Source organism: Galleria mellonella, unplaced genomic scaffold (assembly GCF_026898425.1).
Source record: "Galleria mellonella isolate WM207_F2 unplaced genomic scaffold, CSIRO_AGI_GalMel_v1 utg213, whole genome shotgun sequence".
Taxonomy (NCBI): Eukaryota; Metazoa; Arthropoda; class Insecta; order Lepidoptera; family Pyralidae; genus Galleria; species Galleria mellonella.
This window is the reverse complement of record NW_026442039.1, coordinates 4,004,058-4,027,927: the sequence shown is the minus strand read 5'-3', so window position 1 is coordinate 4,027,927 and position 23,870 is coordinate 4,004,058. Positions and strand designations below refer to the sequence as shown.

Below are 23,870 nucleotides of genomic sequence, written 5' to 3'. Positions count from 1 at the left end.
CTAGTGTTGCAGGCGTTCATAGGCTAGTGACCATTTGGCATCAGATGGGCTATATGATTATTTTCTTTTTTTTACAACACAGGGGGCAAACGAGCATGCTGCCGGCCTTTTAAAAAGGAATTTGCTCTTTTCTTAAAGATTATGTTGTCGTATCGGTTCGGAAATACTGCTGCTGGAAGTTGATTCCGAAGAATGGTTGTGCGTGGGAGAAAGTGCCTTGAAAAACGCACGGTGGAGGACCGCCACTCGTCCAGATGGTTGGGATGAAATTTTAGCGCATTCATTTTTAATAGCTGAAGACTGATTAATTTAATCTGGATGTTCGGGTATCCGGATGTACTTTTTAATAAGTGAAAATGGTATTGTAACCCCGCCTGCGCTATCGGTATACACTAGTGGGGTACCAGTGAGAGGTGATAGGTGAGAATGAAAAGGCAGGTCAGTTACACCGTGACGAATTCAACGATAAATTAGTCACGATAGTTTCCAGGGGGAACCGCGTGAAGATCGACCTGATAGGGTATAACGATAGTAATGGGGAGGTTAATCCCTTCCCCCCTGTCCGGATGTACTAGAACATTCTAGTCGTCATCTCGTTCTCTATCTAGATTATGTACTTTACTACTAATCCATAGTCATTAGTCTTAACAGGAATCGTTTTGATATATCGCGACCTATGTAGCCTCGACTTTAGTTACATACTCAACCCAGTAAAAACAGTAGGTCTTCCATACATTGCTTATAAAAACGTCCATTTATAGATGTAACAGTTTCTAAGTAATTAATGCTATTAGCATTTACCTGCCTATTGATGGGACGTTTATAAAAAAAAGTTCATTAGCATTACTTACGTCGGCGGACAAGGTAAAATCATCCAGTCTGCATAAATAACTGGTTACTACCCCCAGTTACAACCGACTTAAAAAAAAAAGAAGATACTCAATACAGCTGTTTTTTTTTCTTTTATATTTGTTACCTTACAACTCAGTTCTAAACCGATTTGGAAAATTATTTTTATATCTGAAAGGATATACCTACAGATTAGTTCTTTACAAATGTTATCGAAATCGTTTCCGTAGTTCCATTTTTAGAGCAACTAAAAGTGGTTTTGTAGATTAGAAACCAAAAACAAAAACACCGAAATTAAACAATAATCGCACTTGCTGAAAATCGTCCATTATTTCTTTGACAATGTCCGTCTAAATCATTATCATCATCAACATCATATCAGTCATTATCTGACCACTGCTGAACACAAGCCTCCCATATCTGCCATAAAGAACGGTTCTGAGCCACCTACGACCACTGATTCCCTGCAATGCATTTGAGGTCACTATCTGTTAGGGGTTGTCCTACACTGGTTTGTCCATAAGGGATCGCGTAAATAAGTTCAATAAATTCATTCGTAACAAATACGTATACATATCAGCATTTAATTTATTAATTTAAAGCCAATTCGTTGACTACGTTCAGCAATATGCTATTGACATTTAAATATTACTTTACTATTAGGTAATGCTGCAGTGCGTACTTTAGAAAGTTACATAGAAATTTAATGGTTTTTACATTATATAAATATAATACTTATATATTTAAAAATTACAGTCACGGTTAGGTAATTTTAAATTTAAATTCAATTTATTTATTTCAATTAAATTAAATTTAGTAGCCGTATTCTACTTAGATTATTTAGATAGAGTATCTCCATACAAATGCTTCGAAAAAACCGGGTTAACTTTTTCATACAATTTTGCGTAATAAATAGCTATGAGTGATTCCTTTATAATTTCTATATTTATTTTGTCTTATAATTTCTGTACATTTTTAAAGCGTAAATACTCATTTTATTTATTAAATAATACGTCATGATACATTGTGTGCGTAAGTATATAGAACACTGATAAAAAAAGAATCAGTTATTTTGCCAAATTAATTAATTGTCAAAATCAATTTAATTTAATTTCTCTCATCTCGCTTTTTATGTATATTTGTATGTGTTATAATTTGTGTGCTGTAAGTAATGCAAATAAATTATCTATCTCTCTAATTAGCTGACAAAAAGTTGACCCGTTTTTAGAGCTTTATCCATATGGATAAAGCTCTAAAAACGGGTCAACTTTATATGGATTATATAATCTAAGCCGTTTCTTAAGTAATTTTTTATTTACTTAGCGATTACCTTTATTTTTGTAACCAGATTGTTAATCTCTGTGTTTACATACATTATTTATTATAATTAGACGTATAGTACACAGTTATGTAATGTGAGTTAGGTAATGAGAGAGATAAATTATTATTAATAATAAATATGTAATTAATACAGCATTAATCTATGACTAAACATTAGTGTTTTCCATTATGTTTGTACTAAATGGATTCTCTTTTATTTGCAGTTGCTGTGAACGTAGACGACCGGCCGGTCTGCGTGGAAATCTGTGATACTGCTGGACAGGTGGGTAGATATACTTAACTTACTAAAATACAAATTCGTTAGAATTAAATGGAAATGCCGTATCTAATTATATTGTTTGTATTGTAAATATGGGATTGTCTGCAAGATAAAAATCCCTAACTGACTAAACTGGATAAGAACTTAATAAATAAGATGAGCTTCAGCATCCTTTTTAAAACATCTCCAAAGCCTGATTACGAACTACCCGTTACCACTAGAACCCGTTACTAACAACCTCCCCTCCCCCCGACACTTAGAAGTTGGTAACACATTGGATTAGACGATTCAAATTTCAGGTAACAGTTCCCGCTTTTTAGAATTATATTCTTTAAAACGCCTTTGATCTCAACAGAATTAATAATGAAGTATGGTTTCCATCGCTACTCAACAATAAAATATCTGTGTGTACTTATAACCTTCCGGTTTCCTAACCAAGAACTGAGTTCAGGGAAAAACCAGAGGAAAATGATTGATTGATTACCATCACACTTATCTTTCACGGTCAGAAATAGTTTTTGCGATACACTGGAATAAATCTAGCTACTAATCTAGAAAAATGCATAATGCATCATAGGTATTATAATGTTCGCTTTCCATTACGTAACAGAACCTTTTTATCTCCAGCGTTTTTTTTTTAAATTTATTATACATATTAAAATATTTATAAAACCATCTTCATACAGTAACATAAACTAAATGTACAAGTTTTTCTGTACTCTTGTCTTTGACTAAATTGATATTAATTCAAATTTTAATTCGTTTTTCGAATTTAAAATTAGATCTAGCTGCTTATGTAGCCTGCATTCTGTCAGATCATAGATCAAGCATAATATTTGGCATCTTCTTTCTACGTGTCTTATCTTTGTTGCGAGGAAATTTTATTTCAATGATTTAAATAAAATATTCATTGATTATTTGAATAGAATTATTTTGTATAATTCCACTACCATTAGTATGTGTTCGACGCCTAATCTGCAACAATAGGTTCCAAGCAGCTGTCTAATAATTTGCCTGAATAAGACACGTGTCACAAAAGGTGCGTGAACAAAATTACAGTCGAAGATTGATGGCTAATATGGAAGCTTGTGGTTCATCTGGTAGTAGTAATGGTGGTAACCAGTAATATGGATTTTCGCAAGAAAATAGTTCAGTAAAATAAAAAAAATATATTCATATTACGTACAGGCCTCGGTTTAAGTATCAGCCCGTGATTATTTACTATTACTATACTATCTGATACTTAAAATATTCGTAAATTACACTCAATAATGTATTATTATTTATTTCGTATTCGTAATTATTTAATTTTTTGTATGTTTCCACAAAATAAAATCTCTGTTAAGAATAAATTTAACAAACAATAGTTTTGTTCTACACGAAGACGTAATATTAGTTTCACATGTCGAAGTCCAATTATTTCAAAGTCAAGCCTATTATTATAAGTATATGTGTATATAACTTCCTGCTTCCTCTCTTATTTACCTACTTCCTACTTAGAGTGAGGAAATGAGCCTAAAATTATTTACCTGTTAAACATACCTGTATTATATAGGTAACTGCGTAGTTGTATATCGCTGCTTTACCTGCATGAAATACATAGTATAAAATATTATGTTAATCTAATAGTCCATTTGCATTCTAAAGTTTCTTCAAATATTTCTCTTCATATTATCAATAATTTCCCATGTAGTCCCGGCATAGAATAGGCCACCCCTTCCTTTCCTGTGGGTGTCGTAAGAGCCGACTAAAGAAGGGTAAGGGATGGGCAGCAGCGTCCCTCTTAAAACATCTCTAAAGCCTGACTGCGGTTGCCTATTCGCCTGCCAAGCGTGGCTACTACTGGCAAAACTCCCCTAGGTGAAGGCTTATGTTCAGCAGTGAACAGTTAAAGGCTGATATGATGATGATGATGATGATGATGATGATGAATCAATAATTTATTATTGTGATAGTTACAATTTCATATAGTAACTATATACATATATATATATATATATATATATATATATATATATATATATATATATATATATATATATATATATATAAGTTGGCCTCACCCCCTTCTCTGTGACGTAAAGATGATTGATCATGAAAGGCCGCGCCGAGCTCGGTACATGCAAAACATATAGAGCAGGTCGGGATAAATGTAACTCTATCTGTTCTATATATGTATGATGAAAATGAAATGCTGCCACTTTCGTCCTTAACAAAAAAGTATAGTACATTTATACCACAGTCTAAAACTTTGTGCTTATACTACCTCTAAGTGTTAACATGTATAAGAGCTGAGTCACCCTTAAGCACTTCCGACTTCTCATAAGAAAGACAAAGTGCATGCTTTCTTACTATAAAAATAATTTAAAATACTTCTCATCTAAACAGTATTTAACAAAACCCTATCTAAGTGATTAAATATTTTTTTTTTAAATTTTGTGTACCAATGTCTATAAATTATTGTAAAAAAAATTCTTACTTTAAATCTTTTTTATTTATTTTTTTTTAATAAGACAGACTTTCTTTTGTTTAGATAAAAACAAATATTATACACGCTTTTGTAGAAAGACGTCTAAACATGTATTGAACATATGTTTATCGCAAGTTCAATTTTTTATGGCTCTTACCAAAGAAACACAGACTTTAAATAATCATTCAGAAAGTTGAAACTTTATTGTTAAACAAAAAGTATTTGTCGCAAAACATAGAAATGGAAATAATTTTAGAACGAAAACATAAATTCTCTAGTTTTATAACAACTGTCTTAAAAAAGATATGTCACATTCGAAAGCTGAATGTTACGCAGATATCTCACGCTGCCTCTTAGAACTTCACACGGAAAAAACAGCACGTGCACCATTATGAATAGTATTGAGTCAGTTTGATCAAACATTTGCCATTTTTTCGACTGTTCAACAATAGTCGTAGTTTGTCGGTTCCCATAGTTTCTCTACCTGTGGGTTTACGATCGCACCTATTGTTACAGCTCTGGGACCTTGTATTTGTCAACGCATGCTTCCGTCACCGTCACATTTAATTTTCAATTACCTTTACCTGCATTCAGGGAGTTACCATGAAATGAAACTCTAAATTTTCGAACTCATGTTTTCGTTCATACCGAAATCGGACCGGTAAATGGAACTTAACATTTCGTTCGTGAATCCTACCCTAAAAGTACTAAGGAACGATATTTTAATATTATTAAACAGTATGTATTACGTAATTTTGACACTGATATTGTGTTTCGTTCGACGTCGAAATTTCGGAAAACATTTCATGGTAGACTCTCTGCATGTTTGTTTCACATGCATTAACTTTTCCACTGAATTACGTAAACGCCATTATTTATTAGGTGGCATTAGTTATAATATAAAACATTTATGATAATTCATATTCTTTAAAATACTATAAAAACTGTTATAAAAGTTATAAGGATACTGCGGCTTTGGCCTTGCGAACCTAATATTATAATAAAAATATGTCTACTCAGCGTACCGTAGCCTCTCAGTCAGCGTAAATATCTGTCATATTACTTTTTGTCAGTCTATTTTTAGATGTTGATTCAATAATTCCAAAAATAACCTTACCTACATCGTCTACCTACACTTTCAGTACTTATGAGGATAAATTATATGTTTTCAATCGATTTAAATAATTAGAGGCTTATAATTATAATAGCGTTAAAAATACCATTCGTATGCTATCGTGTTTATCTCTACTACAACAGTACTAGCAAAAGCCTTTGGTATGCCCCGAAAAATTACATGACAATTTGAGCCACATTGTTCTGTCTATGTGTCCGTTCGGCAATTGGCTGGAAAGAATCATCACACAATAGAAATTTAGTAACTTTATTGGCATATTTTACCCGGACTTGAATCACAGCTTGCAAGCTATTTGGTGGCAGAAACTCATTTGTTCCTTCTAAGCATAAATATCTTATTCCTAACAGTAACTCAATTCCAATTATTTATTCAAACTATTTCAATGGTATTGCAGGAAAAAAAAATTGCACATGAATTAATGAATGAATGATGTGAGATAAAATAAATAAACATTATTATTATTATTATTACTTAATATATTTTTGCACATATAATGACTTTGATTTGAGTAAAAATTCTATCTAATTTGCACATCAATAAAATTACTTCAAATAATTCATCCGATGAAGCAATTCGAATCAAATAATTGTAGTTGTGTTGAGTGATTCCAAGATACATAGTATTACAAGTCCTTTTATGGTATAGTCAAAGAAAAAGGAGATCTTGCGCAACATATTTGGCAAATATATTAGGCAATAAATAGTGCTACAATTGTCTGCTGCTATACTATCAATGGGCCACTTTCACCATGGCCACCGTCTCTGTTAGCACTCGATCTCTAAAATAGTTTCGTTTTGCTTTTACATTATACGTTTCGTAATTCTAATGGCTTCATTGATGTAAACTGTAAACGTCATCATTGGAATTTGATGACATGTCCAAAGATCGCTTCACAGGAACCTGTACCGTGTAATATGTGAAACTTTCTCTTCATAAAACTGCGAGGCGTTTTGTACTTACAATTTTTCTTCGACAATCCTGTAACGTCTTATTTCTAAATAGGTGTCCTTCAGGTACATTCTGATCAGACGACTTGGAAAAAAAAACTAGTTTTCTATCTCTTACACTGGGTAATGAAGTGATATATTGTACAAAAAAAATACTTTCTTAAACTACCATGGACGCATGTTGACAGGAGATTTTTTTAATACAAATACGATAATAATCAGTTGTACGTACAGTCTGCCTAATTTTCATGAATGCTTGTGAAACCGAAGGTGTAACATCTGCGTTGCTGAAGCAGAAAAATCTTTAATTTTTAAAACAATCTATGTTATAGTTTTTCGGGAAATAGGTCTTATATTGGTTTTGTTTTTAAATAAAGTACATTTAGATCGTCAACTGTTTATTATATTTACATTTTAAACATATATATGTTTAAAATACAATAATACGTAGGTACAATACACAAGTAGGTACATATATATGTATCTACTTCTTGTTGTCTTACTATAATAAAATTGTAAATGTCTGTATATGGTAGATATTTAAGAAAAAATAATATAAGGGGTGCTGTATAAGGGTAATAGAATACAATATTTTTTAGAAATTTTGTCTATCTATCTGTGTGTTTGTTTCGGTATCATGCAAATATTGCATTTAATTAGATGCGATTTTCACAGTTGTATTCCTGTAGGTCTAACTTAAAATACAATGTACGTGTTATTTATTTATTTATACTTTTGCACACATTGAAAAATGTCTACAGGGCGGACTTAATGCCTGATGGCATTCTTTACCAGTCACAGATTTAGAAAAAAATAATAAATTAAATAAATATTTTAAGAGATAACAATTGATAATAAATAAACATACAAACATATAGAATAATATACTCACAAAAAATATATACACGTAAATCACATACAATACATATATAAATAACCATACATAGTATATACTAAATTAATAAATATATTTAAATAATAACTTATAACAGATTAAGGCTTTTCATTGTTGTGATAAATTGCTCTAAATATATAATCTAGAAATGACCTATTTTTCTGATTTTCACGGACAAAACACAAATTTTCTAATATTAGTTGATTTTTTCCATATAAATATATCAAAATATGTACTTTCCAGGACTCAATGTCGCCTCTCCGGTCTCTGTGCTTCCCCGGCACAGACGTGCTGATGCTCTGTTTCTCCGTAGTGCGTCCAGAGACGTTCAAGTCGGTCGCCGAACGGTGGACGAAGGCAGTTGCTAATGTTAACGCTCCCCTAATCCTCGTCGGCACTCAGAGTGACTTGGCCACGGAACCACGTGTGCTGCAATCGTTGCGAGTAAGTTATATTTAAGTCACCGCTGAACCAAGATAATTTTTAAAGTAATTCTTTGTTAGCGAAATAGAACACCTAGACAAAACTTTTAGATATTTTCTTAAGTTTTTTTTTGTAATGGGTGAAAATAAATTGTGACCCCGCCTGCGCTATCGGTATACACTAGCGGGGAACCAGTGAGTGATGACAGGTAAGGATGAAGCAGGTTAGTTTTTTTTATACAACTTAGAATGGCAAACAAGCTGACGGCCCACCTGATGGAAAGTGGTAACCGTCACCTATAGACATGAGCAATACCATGGACATAACAGAGTATACTGTATCGCCCATGATACCCCCCATGCGTTGCCATTCCTAAGGACTCACATGTTATTCCTCTGTACCCTGTACATTCACGCCATATCCCACCTTCAAACCGAAACACAGCCATACAAACACAACTGCTTCACGGTAGAAACACGAATGAGACAAAGGTACCCAAGCAATCGACTTTTGTACAAAGTCTTCTGAGGGAGAGGGACTCCCTCCTATGGCCTATGGTGACGAATTTAACAATTATTAACCACGATAGTTTCCAAGAAAAATAGCATGGAAATCGATCTAACAAGGGGCCAGTTAAACCCCATTACTAACAATCCCTTTCCCCCCCTTAATTGTATTTTCTGATAACGGCAATATACTAATTACTATTTTTTTATTCAATGAATGAATAATTAAATGTTCAATTGTTTTTCTTTTGCAGGCCCGTGGAGAACACCCAGTCACAGAGATGGAAGCGCGCGCGCTAGCGAACAAAATAAACGCTGTTTACATAGAAACGTCTTCAAAAACTAGGAAACAACTAAAAGACGCATTCGATGCCGCCATCTTGGCTGCTTTGCCGGTGACTCAGACCAAGAAGTCCTTTTGGAAAAAGATGTGTTGTATATGAGCCAAACATCGGCCTTTGTGGACTTTAGACATTTCAATAATGAACAATGTTTTAGTGCGTCATTTCAAAGTATTCTGTTGGAGATATATAGAATACTTTTATGGACCAAAGACAGTCGAAAAGTACCTATAGGCAGAACAATATTTCAATACTTTTACATTGCACTATCTTTAAAATTACTAAACTATTAGATTTAACTGTGTCCCGTTAAGTTTCGCAATTTGTATATACTTACTTTAGAGAAGACTTGAGTAGTAAACCTTATATTCCATAGTAACAAAAGAAACTATATACATAAGTATAATGTATTATCTGTTATATCTTGTATTGTGCTGCGTAAAGAAAAATAAATATCGTACATAAATACTGGATTAGGTATCATTTTACGCAAGTGTCTTGTATTCTATTTTTCTTGGTAAAGAAAAACTATTCGACAAGTATCTATGATACCATATTATTTTCAATGACGATTTTAATTTTATATTGTGCTGTAGTAACATAACATATTGACTAAAAGAAATGACTCCTTTTTTTTTAGTACGTTTGTTCCGTTGTGGAACAGGCTAAGGTTCGGAGACCATACTGCCTAGTCTTCAATATGATAAATTGTCTGGAATAGAAATGACTCCATCGCATGTATCATTTATTTTATTTGTTTTTTTTTTATTAGGTTTTTTTTTCAAATGCATATGAAATTACCACAACAAAATAAATTTTACAAACAAACAGCAAAACAAATGGGCTGATTGATATTAAGGTTTTTAAAAGACTTTATGTGCAAGTATCCAATAATTGAATTGTGTACCTAGGTACAAATTAATTATTTCTTCCGCAAAAACAGCTAGTTCACTCCTAACAAAATTGTCATGGGACAAACATTCCAAATTTCGAAAAGAATTGTCAGAATCGATTTATAAATAGCGAAGATGGAGTGTAAAAATACACATACACACACATACAAACTCTTTATATTATTTTCTATATAGTACACGGTAAGCTTCAATTGTAACATAAATATTACGGGAATAAAGATTAACAACTGTAAAAAAGAGTCGTCAAAATAAAAAAATATATAGGTGGCTATTTGAATTGAGAACTACCTTCTTTTTTATAGTTGCTTAAAAATATGTCAAAAGCTGCTTTCAATTAACTTTATACAAAAAGTGCCTTATTGTCTTACATAATATGAATTAAATTCCTATAGACTATACATATTTCACAGAGAAATTAAAAATTGTTACTGTTATAATTATTGTAACGTATCAAGTGTCTTTGTGAACAAAATACCTATCTATATATACACATTTTAAATCTTTTAAATGTAATTATCTAAAGATCTTGTTACAATATTGAATAAATATTTAGAATCTATTATATATGTATGTGTACATATATATGGGTTAACCCAATAGTGTCAACTCAATCCTTCACGGGAACATAAAAATTGTAAGCGCAGTTGACTCCATGATACGATTCTATTTTGATTATAGAAAATTTTATTCAAATATAGAAAATATTTGAATAAAACCGCTGATTTATTAAATGATTATTATATTTACGAAGTGAAAAATATTATGGGCTATTTTTACGTTTTATGGCACGTACACTTAAAAATGACAATAAGTCAATTGGCTACAAGTGCTATAACTTAAGGCTATAATTAATCAATTAACTCAAATTTATTACTTTTTCTTATAATTTCAATTCAAAGAATTATAAATAGATTATAATATTTGCCTATAAAAATTTAAATTTTAAATGTGCGCTTTTTTAGCGAAAACGAATGATACCTACCTATACATAAAATTATATTTTTAAGGCATTTGTAATCTATTTAAGCAGATAAAAACCTATTTTAATGTTAAGTTATATGAACTAATTCATGTACAGTTTCTTAGAATTTAAGGGTAATGTTATATGAATATGCAGTTATTTTGTTTTATGGCCTTTATCTGTATATAATTCCGATCCTAATTATGTTAATGTTGTTTTGATACTCAATTCGAACTGATAATTATATTTTATTACAATTTATACCTGCGTTTTATTGTTCTACTACCAAATTACCAGAGAGAGTTTGTACAAAAGTCGTTTGCTTGGGCATCTCTGTCCTATTCGTGTTTCAACCGTAAAGCTGCGGGTCTACCATGAAATGAAATTCCGAAGTTTCGGACTCAATTTGGTGTTTTTGTTTATACCAAAATCGGACCAATAAATGGAGTTTAACATTTCGTTTGTCATACATCCTACCATAAAAGTCCCAAGGAATAGTATTTTCATATTTTTAATGTTTTCAAGCTGTAAGTATTAAGTAATTTTAACATTAAATTTCTGTTTCGTTCGGCTCCGAAATTTCGGAAAACATTTCATGGTAGACCCTCAGTTGTGTTTGCATGGCTGTGTTTCAGTGTACAGAGGAATAACAACTGAGTCCTCAGGAATGGCAACGCATGAGGGGTATCATGGGCGATACAGTATACTCTGTTATGTCCATGGTACTGCTCATGTCTATAGGCAACGGTTACCACTTTCCATCAGGTGGGCCGTCGACTTGTTTGAAAAAAAAGAAAAATAGGTCTACATAAGTACTATAATTCCTTAAGGGGTAGTCAGATATTTTTGGCGAATAATACCTACCGTTGTGGGAGGAAAGGGATTGTTAGTAATGGAGACTGAGAATCCCATTGCTAGCAATATACCCAACCAGGTCGACCTCTTCGCGGTTCTCCCTGGAAACTATCATGGTTAATTCCTGATGAATTCATCATGATGGGTTAACTAGCCTGTTTTCATTCTCATCTATCACCCTTCACTGGTGCTCCGCAAGCGTATACCGTTAGCGCAGGCGGGGTTACCATACCATTTTCACCCATAAAAACCTACCGTTGTAATTTTTTTCTTTGACGGATGACAATGGAATCGTCTGCGCTAATGGTATACACTGGCGGAGCACCAGTGAGGGATGATAAGTGAGAATGAAAAGGCAGGTCAGTTAGCCCATCGTGACGAATTGAACGATAAATTAGTCACGATGATTTCCAGGGGGAACCGTGTGGAGCCTAGCGTTGTAGTGAACGTGACATTAACATATCCAGATTTCTCTACGTACATTTGAATTTAATTAGTCTACCACTCTCTATCATCGCCAATAGGATTAAATTAATTTATTAACAATTTCCACCGATTGAAAGTCGAACATAAAAATCAAATCTAAAAAAACTATACCTATTTTTAATAATTTTTTTGACGGTACAAAAACGAGATTGAAAAGAAACCGATGACAAATAATTAATGTAATGTATGTTCAGTAGTGGACAGATAACGTCAGAGAAATAAGCATATACATTTAACATGCTACGTTGGTGGTTATAAAAAATAAATTCAGTACCACATAAAGTGTATTATTTACTTTCTTTCTTAAGTATTAAACGTTGCCTTCTTCTTAGAATTTTAGTCTTAATATTAGTTTATAATGTATTTAATTTTATCACAATATGTAAGTATAAGGTCTAAGAGTTAAAGTACGTAGATTCTTTTTATTTTGTACAAGAAATATATTTTACAGTTGGCAACCCAGCTGTCTCATCATGACAATGTCACTGTCAAGTCAACAGCCACATTATTATTTCACTATTTGTTTTGGCTCTAAACGTCGGTTATAAATTTATATTTATTTTTTGTCTATACTTATAATTAGTTTTACCTCCAATTTATGTTATTATAAAAGATACATCTATATTGTTACTATTACACTCGTAAAATGACTGAAGAACACTATACAGATGTCGATATATCGGATATTATAGATGACACGGAAACCGATCAATTCCTCGACAGTCATCCACAAAACACAGAAACTAGCGATATTCTGAATAGTATACAAGACTCTGAACTGCTAAACTCGGAAGATCAAGAGCCTGAGAAAAAACCACAAAACAAAAGTGAGGTTATACGCTCGACGAGGCTGCCTATGGCTCGCGTAAAGAATATCATGAAAATGGATCCTGATGTCAGTATCGTATCAAGTGATGCTGTATTCTTAGTTACCAAAGCTACAGTAAGTTTTATTTATATATTTGTTTTTACAACACTATCACTTGATCTAGTATATGATAAGAGACGGAACAAAAAGTATATCTAGCTATATCTTTTCCATATCAAATAGTGCATACATATATATCAAATTTCATGACAATTGGTTGAATCGTTAAGACATCTTTTATTCCTTCTGTGAACTCTCAGATTGCAGAATGAACTTCCTAATGCTTTTTCTCAAGACTACCGAATAAAGTTTGTAAGATATCTCTTGTATTGCAATTGTTTATAGACAATAGACAGCCTCAAATGCATTGCAGGGAATCATTAGATGCAGGTAGCTTAGGGCCATTCTTTATTACAGATAATAGTTGATATGATGATAATGATAAGCAATAGTAACCATTTATATGCTTGTTCACCACCATTATATTGTGAAAAAGTACTCTATATATTTTTACACATATAAGTCTGTTTTTTTTGCCTTTTGAATATTAGTAAGTGTCATGCAAGCACTTTAGTCTTTTATAGATACGAACAGCGTCATTAGAATAAGAGATTGTTGATATATGTACTGCTTATATTCCTCAATCATGGGCAGTACTTATATGAATATGTATTTGTATGGCAATTAAAAATATATATTTTTTCAGGAATTATTCTTGGAGACAATAGCCAAAGAGACATATTCCTACACATCCACAAATAAGAGAAAATTAATATCGAAAAAGGATCTAGATTTAATCATCAACAAAGTAGACTGTTTATGCTTCTTAGAGGGTGCTATGGACTTTTAAAATATATCCAGTGAAATATTACTTAAAGTGTGACAAAAGATTAAAAGCAAATTCAAATAAAATAGGTAAATATTCAAATAAATAAGATACAAAAACATTTTTGCAACAATAGGTATCTAATGAATGGTACCTACCAGATGTTTCAGTTTGCTCTTAGACTCTCTGAAATCGATATTTTAATATTGTTTTATTATGAACAATTCTAAAAATATAAATATTGAAAGTTTCCAATATTTTTACTTTATGTCCTTTTACATAACTATAATTTACATTACACTATTTAATCATTGTGCTTTATACATACTGTGTGGAAGGTAGAATAATCTTACATATCCTTCCAAATACTATTAAAACTGAAAATTGATAGTCTGATAATAATAAGGAATTAGAATGGATCATTTACCATCTGGAAAAGGGAACTCATGATCAACAAAAATTCTGTCTTAAAAACAGTCTTTTACCGTTTGCTCAGTTCTTTATTTCTCCCTGGCCTTTCATCATGGAATCACCATTCTTTTACCTAATATATTTGGCACTTATATTTAATTTTCTTTTTTACTAAATATATTAACCTGTTTACAGATTAAAAATAAATACAAACATCAGTTTAGAAGTCCAATTTATTTAGCATGGTCTTGATTTTGAAAAAAAGGAATCAGGACAATTGATTTTATTTTTGATGAGTCAAGAAAATGAAATAAAATTCAATATCGATAAATGAAAATAACCTCTCTATTATAGAGAAGATTCAATATTTTTCTGTACATTTGTTAATCAGAAATTACAATTTTGAACTGTATATATAACAATTTAAAAGTTTCTAGTTTCTAAAATATTTTTCTAACAGGTACAGTGAACACAAAAAGTTTTGATTAATTAAAATAGAAATAATTGTAAGTATAAATTAAGGAAATATAAAAAAAAAAAAGTTTAATTGTTTGCATTTCTTTGATTTTTTATTGTATAGTTGACAATAAGTCTAAATAAAAATAAGAAAGGGTCTGAAACATGAAGTAAAGGTTCAGTATTCATTATAATAATTTGTGGAAAAGTACAGTGTAAAGATAGTGTTTTTGTAACAAAACCAAATATAATACAATTTCTCTTTTTTTTTTTATTAATTCTTAGTCCATTGCTGAGAATTATACGTCAAGTCTATGTTGACAATTATTATTATGTCAGTTATTATTCAAATATTATTTATTTTTAAATAATAAGGTTTATATAAGATTCTCTTTTTGCATTCACTAAACCTAAGTTGTTGCATAGACATATACACACTTAACCTTCATGTACTATCACAAAACTTTCACATATTACCACTTATAGTGTTTTTTTTTTTTTTTCAATCATAAACTGTATTCATGCTTTTGAAAATATTTCAAATGTGTAACATTGCATTTGAGAACCCTAAATTATTAATAGATTGAAAAAATGATTTATATATGTAAAAATATATATGTATAAAGGTATTGCCTGCTGAGCTAGTAGGTAAGGCCAAAATGACACTTCCATAAATAACTTCAATTAAAAAGAAGTTTTAGTTAAAAATTAAACATATTGATACGATTCAATATCGTAGACAGTATTCAAAGAATTTGAGTGATTTCCATTAAAGTTACACAATGAATTAATCTTGATTGTTGCCAAAGTTGTTGATTGGCCTTAATTATTTAAGACTTCGAAAATAAATAAGAGATGCAACAATATATAATGATATCAGGAACTGTGTTAGAGGAGGGGGAGGGGGGGGGATCTTATTGAGAACGTAAATCACAATCGTCTTCAATTATAAACCTCAACATTCCATAATATATACATGTTTTACATTTTTTTTTTTATTTTTCTAAGTCATTTACTCTTTTTTTCTTTCAAAACATTTAACTCTTGTCCGAAAAACAAGTGGCAACACATTTTTGTCTATGATATGAAAACTATGGCTACTCCGTTAGGAAGGGTAGGTTGGCTGCTATCCTAGGTTTTTTCTTTTTCATAGGCCGTGATGTTGCACTCTGCTGCTGCGTCTATAGAAAAAAAAAAGAAATATATATTTATCTTGATAATAGGATAGGTGACTAATTTTCACTTAACATACTAAATAACTAAAACAAATTTATTGATTAATTTGATTAATTTATCACGTGCATGAGAAATAAAAAGAGGCTGCACTTTGCTGTATTCTACTAACACATTCTATGGCTGTGTTTCGGTTTGAAGGATAGGATATGGCGTGAATTTACAGGGTACAAAGGAATAACACCTGAGTCTTCAGGAATGGCAACGCATGGGGGGAAATAATGGGCGAAACAGTATACTCTGTTATGTCCATGGTACTGTTTATGGTACTATGGTGGGCCGTCAGCTTGTTTGCGATTCTAAGTTATATAAAAAAAAAAATTCATTATTAATATCTATCTATCGATAGTATGCCATTTTTCAGTGGTGGCTGAGTTCTAATTTTTTTTTTATATGACTTAGAATGGAATAGAATAGAACAAGCTGACGAGATATGAGCAATACCATGGACATAACAGTACACACACATACTTGTAATAATTGTAATTTAGAGGGACACTTATATATTTAAAGAATGTTCTGGACACAGATACTATGTTTTAAAGAAGGTACAATTTCGATGTCTACAGTTATATATAACACTTACCGCATTTTGAGTAACTGGTTGAGGTCTAGGTAATATAGTTTTCGGTGCTTGAATATCTTCTTTTCTATTTGTAGATGATGTGCCTGTGTTTTGTATCCGCCTAGAAAATAATATACATCTTTTATTTTCACAACATTGTATATATTTTTATAAAATAATAAAATTATTATATTCCTCACGATGTAAACCCTGATGGCGTAGTTAGACGCAATTCGTTATCTATTGGCGGCTGAAGTCCGATCTATTGTTGAAAAAAAATAAGAAAAACCAACTTACCTTTGGCTGGTTTGTACTTGAAGTGGTACAAACGGATTGCTTAATCTCTCACTAGTATTAAGAGATGGATTGCCACTAGGATTTGGTTTGTTTTGATTTCCGGTTGGTGTCGAATTCTGAAAAAAGTTTATTTTTTTAAAGTGTACTTTTTCACCTATATTGCCTTCATCACGATTAGAATACTAACTAGTTATTCAGAGATACTAAATATTCGTGCTGTGTTTAAGTTTAGTTAGTATTACATATAAGAAGTGGGGTAAATTGAGGTACATAAGGTTTATATTTTTTTTATACTACTACGGTGGCAAACAAGCATACAGCCCGTTTGATGGTAACTGGGGTTACCGTAATCTATGGACGCCTGCAACACCAGGGATGTCACGCGCACATTGTCAACCCTTAAGAAACCTTAATACACCCTCATGCTATAATCTCTAGGGAAAGCCTCTGCAGGAAGATCGTTTCACAACCTGAGTGTACGCGGGAGGAAACTCTTCTGAACGGTTTCAGTGTGCGTGACCATTCTGATTCTAAGTTATAAGGATAGAGTTCCTGCCAGTGGCGAGCGGTACGATCGTGAAAGGTGGCTATAGGCATCATATTGAAGTTCTTCAGAAAATAATCCGTTATACAGGCGGTACAAAGAGAAGCAGTCTCGCAAAGTAAAATTAAAGGACTCTATACCGCCTGGTTTACCTGGGATTGTCGACAATTCTAATAGAGTCATGTGGGGTAAACGTACGCATTTTTTAGTTAATTGCTTCCAGAATAAAAGATTTTGATAATTGAAAAGAAAAAAACTTTTATTTTAACGTTAAAAACATTTGAGAAGAAAAACAAAACATAAAATTTCAATTCTAACAATAATTATTAGTTTTATTTAATCATTTAATGAACAAGGGAAACGCGGGTTTTTACCCGCATCGGCGGGAAAGTATCCGCACACCTTCGGTTAAGTGTACGCAGGTAAACTTAATTTGCTATTGCACAAAAATCACATGTGAATGTACCCTCTTCGTAACTTGTCCAGGCGTCGTGCCATCAAGGTAACAGATGTAACTTTATGGCTTTGTATCTCTTAAACGTCTACTGTGCTTATAGAGTTCAAAGAAGGTGTATTTCGAACTATAGCATCAGCAGATAGATTACACATATCAGTAACTGCAGATGGTGCTAATTCTGCTTCTGTAAATAAATCGTCTTTCACGCACAACCATTCTTTGGAATCAACTTCCAGCAGCAGTATTTCCGAACCGATGCGACAACATAATCTTCAAGAAAAGAGTATATTCCTTTTTAAAAGGCCGGCAGCATACCTGCAATGCCGTTGGTGTTGTGGATGATCATGGGCGGCGGTACTCACTTACCACAGGGGGCAAACGAGCATGCGGCTCGCATGCTCGTTTGCCCCCTGTGTTGTAAAAAAAAAAAAGGATATATTCCAGTCATCCTGAATGCTCAAGCTGCGTTACCTACAGTAGCAATTTTTTTAAACGCTCTGTCGAAAATAGAAGTTACTTGGTGTTGTTTAATAGATCTACCAGGATGCTGTGCCATACATTTATCAGCTTCAAGTGCGTACTGATTTTTTAGAGGACTGTAAATGGTTCTATCCAAGGGTTGTATATTGTGACTACTGTGAGGTGGCAATGTAAGTACAACGATGTTATTCTCTCTGCAATACAGAGTAGCTTGCAAGCTAATATGGCTTGAATGATTGTCAATAATCAGTATTGGTGAAGTGCATTCCTTGAAGTGTACCAGCCACTGAAAATATAAGTCCGCGTTGGTGAATCCGGAATCAAATGTCATGCCAATGCTACCAGCCGGAGCTCCGTCCATAAGTTCACCCTTCATTCTTTTTCGAGGCAAAATAAATGCAGGCGGCACATAATTTCCAGTTGCATTAACACAACAAACTACGGTTATAGTTTGACCACGTTCTCCGGAAACAATTTTGTCAACTAGAAGGCAAACAAATATGACTGGGTAAGTATATGCATTTTAATTAATGCGGACACTTACCCCTGGACACTTACCCCATCCCATTAAAGCAAATAAAAATAATAAAATTTCGAAGTATGACTTACCTTAGACAAAATAAATAGATTCACACAAAATATCTATAACTTCTGTTCTCAGTCACTTTATTATACAATCAGACTAATAACATTGCTTCAGTAACCATGCAAATTAATTTTAAAGAAAAAAAATAACAAATCCGTGCAAAAGCAATACTGCTGTGTAAGTTTCTACAGCATTGTGCAGCAAACCTGTGACGTAATACTCTCGCTTGGTGGTCAAGTGCTAACTAAACGCGATAGGTCTCGACCTGCTGTCATCCATGGGGTTCGCAGAATGTTCACTGCGGACACTTTTTCGCCGCGTACGTTTACCCCACATGACTCTATAAGTTGGTAATGAGTAGTAAAAGAATCTAAAAAAATGTGCTCTACCAGTCTTCTAATCGGATGTGACCAGAAAGAGCAATGAATCAATCATGAATTGCCACATAATTGTTTGGGGCATGCCAAAAGTATAGGAGCGCTAGTTGTATGTAGGTAAGACTCTGTGGTAGTAGTAAACATAAAAAAAACTAGCAATCCAGGAGGGTTGACAATGCTAACCTATGTCGTTTTCCATGCCAAATAGTATGTCTATATTAAATTTCAAGAATTGGCTGCACCATTAAAGCGCTAAAATGTAACAAACAAACATACTTTCAAATTTATAATATATAGTAAGTAGTAGACATACCTGACCGGCAGCCCAACTGGGTATTAATGAAATATTGGCGTTGCTAACAGTAGGCAAGTGTTTAGGGAAGCCTTGTGAATTCTGGTGAGTCCTGTTGAACTGGTTCTGGCTGCGCTGGTTGTCCTGGGTTCCGTGGTAGCCGTGCCGTTGGTGAGGGTTCACGAACTGCGGGAATGGGATTTGGTTGGGTCCTGGCCCGTGGAACGGCAGCGCAAAGGTCGGATACGGCGGCACTGGCACTTGGGTCTGAAAGGTAAAATGTCGTTGAGCTTAGAAATTATTAAAATATTTTTTTTCTCAGGCAAACTAATGAAATTTCGAATGAGAGTATATCCTTTCAAAATCTTCTAATATCTAATCTATAAGTGAAAATTTGTAATTAACTTATTTCTGGAATATGAAATGCATGGTTCCAGTAATTAAATACTAATAACTGAAACCATGCCTTTAGAGGCGGATTAAATGATCGCCCTAAACAATCGAGAATGCCCTTAGCAAGCAACTCATCGGCGGCCCTCTAGTGTATATATTATAAATTTTAACTGGTACTAATAGTGATAAACATCGATGGCTGAGTATGATTATGAGTTATTTAAAAATTGATACTAGCAAATACTGTAAATGATAAAAAAAAAAGTTGGTGCGTCTACATTTTTGTCAATAACATCGTTACTGTTTAAATATAACAATAAGTTTGATTCAATGTTAAGTATTGCTAACGAATTTAATCTCTTATTTGTCATGGAAGAGGAGGTTAGACAGAAAATCTCCGCTCACCACTACAATTGCTGACTGCCATCGATAAATGGACATTCCTAAGGCTATGTCAATGTTTGGGTAAATTGTATATATTTTATATTGTGTAAGTAGGTGCATAGTTACTTAGTGACATAATTAATTCTATGTTTTTTATTCTTTGTTTAAAAATACCGCGCGCCGCTAGACACGTAACTAGTTTGCCTTAGGGACTTAGGAACCTGCCGCTGCATTGCCTTACTTTTAAATAATATATATATATATATATATAATAAAAAGATTATTATTTGAGAAATTCGTGTCTTTTTTTTATGCAAAAGTATATATGTAATATCATTTTCATCGAGTATGAATATTCCAACTTTTTAACGTATGTGATTAAAAAATGACGAAATAATTATACTACTTGAGATTTTTAATGCGAAATATTATATGAAAATATACCCATGCCAAACAAATGTGAGGCACACAGATGAGACAATGTGAATGAATGTAAAATCATTCATCATTCTCACACAACACAATACCTGTGTATGTTGAATCATTTGTAAAAAAATCTCAATATCGAACGACCGAATAATCTCAGAGAGTGTATTATCTGAAAATGTATAAACGCGTTATATTTTTCGTCTTTATCTCTCCTTTGTAGAAGTACAAATATATGGCTAGGATATTATGGGCCTATTCAAGAGAATTTTCTTTATGTATATATGTAAACTATTAAATCAACTTATCTACAAAACTAATTAACAGATAAATCTTGACATTAGGTATGTCATTTTTTTAATATGAACCAGACTTAGCTTTTTTTTATTCAAAATTATTCAAAAAACGGATCTGACATATATAATATATATATATATATATATATATATATATATATATATATATATATATATATATAGATCCGTCAGTATTCTACGACTATGACGATATGTCTACTTTTCTGTAGATAACATTATCTCTAGACCAATGATTCTCAACCACTGTGCCGCGGCACTTTTGTGTGCCGCCAAATTTTGCAAATATTTAAAATTTTTGTCATAAACTATTTATGCAGTGTGTTGTAGTATGTAAATAATTTTTATCTTTTTCTTTGTGTGCCGCCAAATTTTGAAATCGTTAAATATGTGCCGCAACAAAAAAAGGTTGAGAATCACTGCTCTAGACGAACCCCTCATTTTCAAAATTAGTTTAAATTTCAATTTTGAAACTGTATACTGCTGGAAAAATATTAAAAACTCCAAGTAATCAAATTCCTACTGGAATAAATTTGTGATATATTAAATTCAAGGTGGTTTACCTTAAAATTACTGTTGGTCCACTCATTGCTATACTGGTGTTGCTGTGACTTACTGCTGTACGCCGCGGCGTTCTCTTTACGCCAGTTTTGCTGTTGCACGCTCCTGGGTAACAAAAATCATATTTATCATAATTAATATCGATATTTTGGATATTTAGTTAAAGAAAATTATTGCAAATAATAAATGTTGGTTAAACATAAATAAATATATTATGTTACTATGGCACGCGTATGAAAGACATGACATGAATTTTATGTATTTAGCGTTTTTTTTTTGTAAATGTATTCTTTTATCTCTTTTCATTGTGTATTAGTTATTTATTTTATTTACTTAACTCTTTATTGCACCAAAAACATATAAACAATTCAAGTGAAATACAATAGCAAAAAGTACAGATTAAAATGAATGTCTATCTATGTCTGTTATTATTTGTATGCTGTAAGCAAAGCAAATAAATTATATATCTATCTAAAATAACATAGTGCGTAAGTATAGGTTAATACATAGAACAAAAAAAAAACATTTATTGGCCACAAAACAATTTTATATTATAAGTACAAAAATCATAATAATAAATGGCAATAGGGTCGAATCTGGAGCGCCATTTCTCTAAATCAATCTACCTAATATTTTAATTTTACAGTTTCACGAAATTACTATTTTATGAACCATCATTTCTATTCTATTATATATACATATACTAAATTTATAATAGTTTAGACTTAAATCTATTAAAAAATTAAATTAATTAAAATAAAAATTTTACTGTGACATCTTATTGAAATTTTATTTTTGGAGATAGATTTAGAGATTTGGCGCCGAAGAATCGACCTCACTGAGTTAATATTTTTAGGAATTTAACAATCTCACAAACTTAAATAGTTTAATGATGATGTATGTACCTATTAATATTTTTTTTTTCTCGAATATATAACATTATTCAAAATACTTTGTTTTGTCTTTATGAAAATGTTTTTGTTATCCACGCGACCGCTTTTCATTATGGAGGTCATTGGATCGGATACGGGGCGTAAAGATAATTTTGATTAGCTGTTAATTTTATCTTGTTTAAACAGAAGTATGACCTAAATTTTTTTGCCGTATGGCTCCGGCATAGAATGAGTCGTGCCTTCCTTTCCCGTGGGTGTTATGGGAAGCGAGTAAGCGAATTTAATGGTCGAGGGATGAACAGCAGTCAGCGCTTAATTATTGAAATATTATATATTTTTAAAATATCAATAATTAAAATTATACATAATTTTTATTTATATTATGACATGTAATATTAATATAATTTTAACATTATTTACTGTTTTAATTTTACATTGTGACAAGTGTACTACTGTTTTTTTGTTGGTTTTAATATGTTGCTCTGTGCGTTTAAAATTTATAAAGTAACCACTTATTTTTATTTATTTATTTGCTTATATTTAATTGTTTTAATCGTTCGTGTGTATAAATAATAAAAACATTTTCATAAAGATAATGTACTTTTACATTACATGAAGTACTCTTTTTTTGTATATTGCATGTTATCAGAGAATTACTTGTTCTTCGTTTGAATATATGTTGAATTATGACACAATAAAATTCATCACTCCTTACCCAGCGAATAGTTTCCAAAACGGATGAGATAGGTTGCTTGAAATTATGTTTATTGCAATTATTTTAAAAGGTAACGAACAAGTATATTTATAATTATATATGTGTGTGGATTTCTATAATAAAACATAATTAAAAGACATTTAAAAGAAGTCTGCCTTCTTTCTTTCTTGTAATTTTCTTTTCATACAAGAAAAAAATCGAAATCATATACCCATTGCTCGCGTGACAATTGTAGGCTAAAATTCTGTTATGGGAGAAGATCCATGATTAGCAGTGAGATGTCATTTGCTTATAAACTTATAATTAGTTATATAATTAAGCTTGTTTCACAAAATGAACCGATTGCAATTGTAGCAAAACTAGTCTTGATTTAAAAGCTAAAACTATTAAACCAATTTTGAAAAAAATCT

At 32.0% G+C, this 23,870-nt stretch overlaps 3 protein-coding genes across 5 annotated transcripts in view; 2 read left to right on the top strand and 1 right to left on the bottom strand.

The window, feature by feature from the left end:
• Positions 1-11,302, top strand: part of LOC113511713 (uncharacterized) — a 68,220-nt gene extending 56,918 nt beyond the window's left edge. The window contains exons 2-4 of the mRNA XM_026895418.3: positions 2,394-2,452; positions 8,140-8,340; positions 9,080-11,302. Coding sequence (XP_026751219.1) covers positions 2,394-2,452; positions 8,140-8,340; positions 9,080-9,268 — 449 coding nt within the window. The 3' untranslated portion in view covers positions 9,269-11,302. The remainder of the gene's footprint in view (positions 1-2,393; positions 2,453-8,139; positions 8,341-9,079) is intronic.
• Positions 11,303-12,873: 1,571 nt separating this feature from the next.
• On the top strand, positions 12,874-14,813 carry LOC113511937 (DNA polymerase epsilon subunit 4). 2 transcript variants are annotated; one of them, XR_003402125.3, is made up of 3 exons: positions 12,874-13,325; positions 13,957-14,165; positions 14,683-14,813. XR_003402125.3 is itself a non-coding variant. In XM_026895665.3 (2 exons), the coding sequence occupies exons 1-2, from the start codon at positions 13,029-13,031 to the stop codon at positions 14,098-14,100; spliced, it is 441 nt and encodes a 146-aa protein (XP_026751466.1). In that variant the 5' UTR covers positions 12,874-13,028; the 3' UTR covers positions 14,101-14,326. The 2 variants fall into 2 exon arrangements, 1 of the variants encoding a protein (XP_026751466.1); XM_026895665.3 differs by lacking the exon at positions 14,683-14,813 and having other exon boundaries at positions 13,957-14,326.
• A 563-nt stretch (positions 14,814-15,376) lies between these two features.
• Positions 15,377-23,870, bottom strand: part of LOC113511938 (5'-3' exoribonuclease 1) — a 30,748-nt gene continuing 22,254 nt past the window's right edge. The window contains exons 28-33 of one of the 2 annotated variants that reach the window (XM_031913611.2): positions 23,461-23,496; positions 21,855-21,957; positions 19,796-20,041; positions 17,039-17,154; positions 16,763-16,862; positions 15,377-16,124 (exon numbers count right to left, since the gene is read on the bottom strand). In XM_031913611.2, the coding sequence (XP_031769471.1) occupies positions 16,041-16,124; positions 16,763-16,862; positions 17,039-17,154; positions 19,796-20,041; positions 21,855-21,957; positions 23,461-23,496 (685 nt within the window). In that variant the 3' untranslated portion in view covers positions 15,377-16,040. The remainder of the gene's footprint in view (positions 16,125-16,762; positions 16,863-17,038; positions 17,155-19,795; positions 20,042-21,854; positions 21,958-23,460; positions 23,497-23,870) is intronic. The other variant, XM_026895666.3, reaches the window with a different exon arrangement.

Coding starts and splice junctions, on each gene's coding strand:
- LOC113511937 (XM_026895665.3), top strand. CDS start 13,029: ATGACTGAAGAACACTATACAGATGTCGATATATCGGATATTATAGAT. Junction 13,326..13,956: donor TCTTAGTTACCAAAGCTACA/GTAAGTTTTATT, acceptor ATATTTTTTCAG/GAATTATTCTTGGAGACAAT.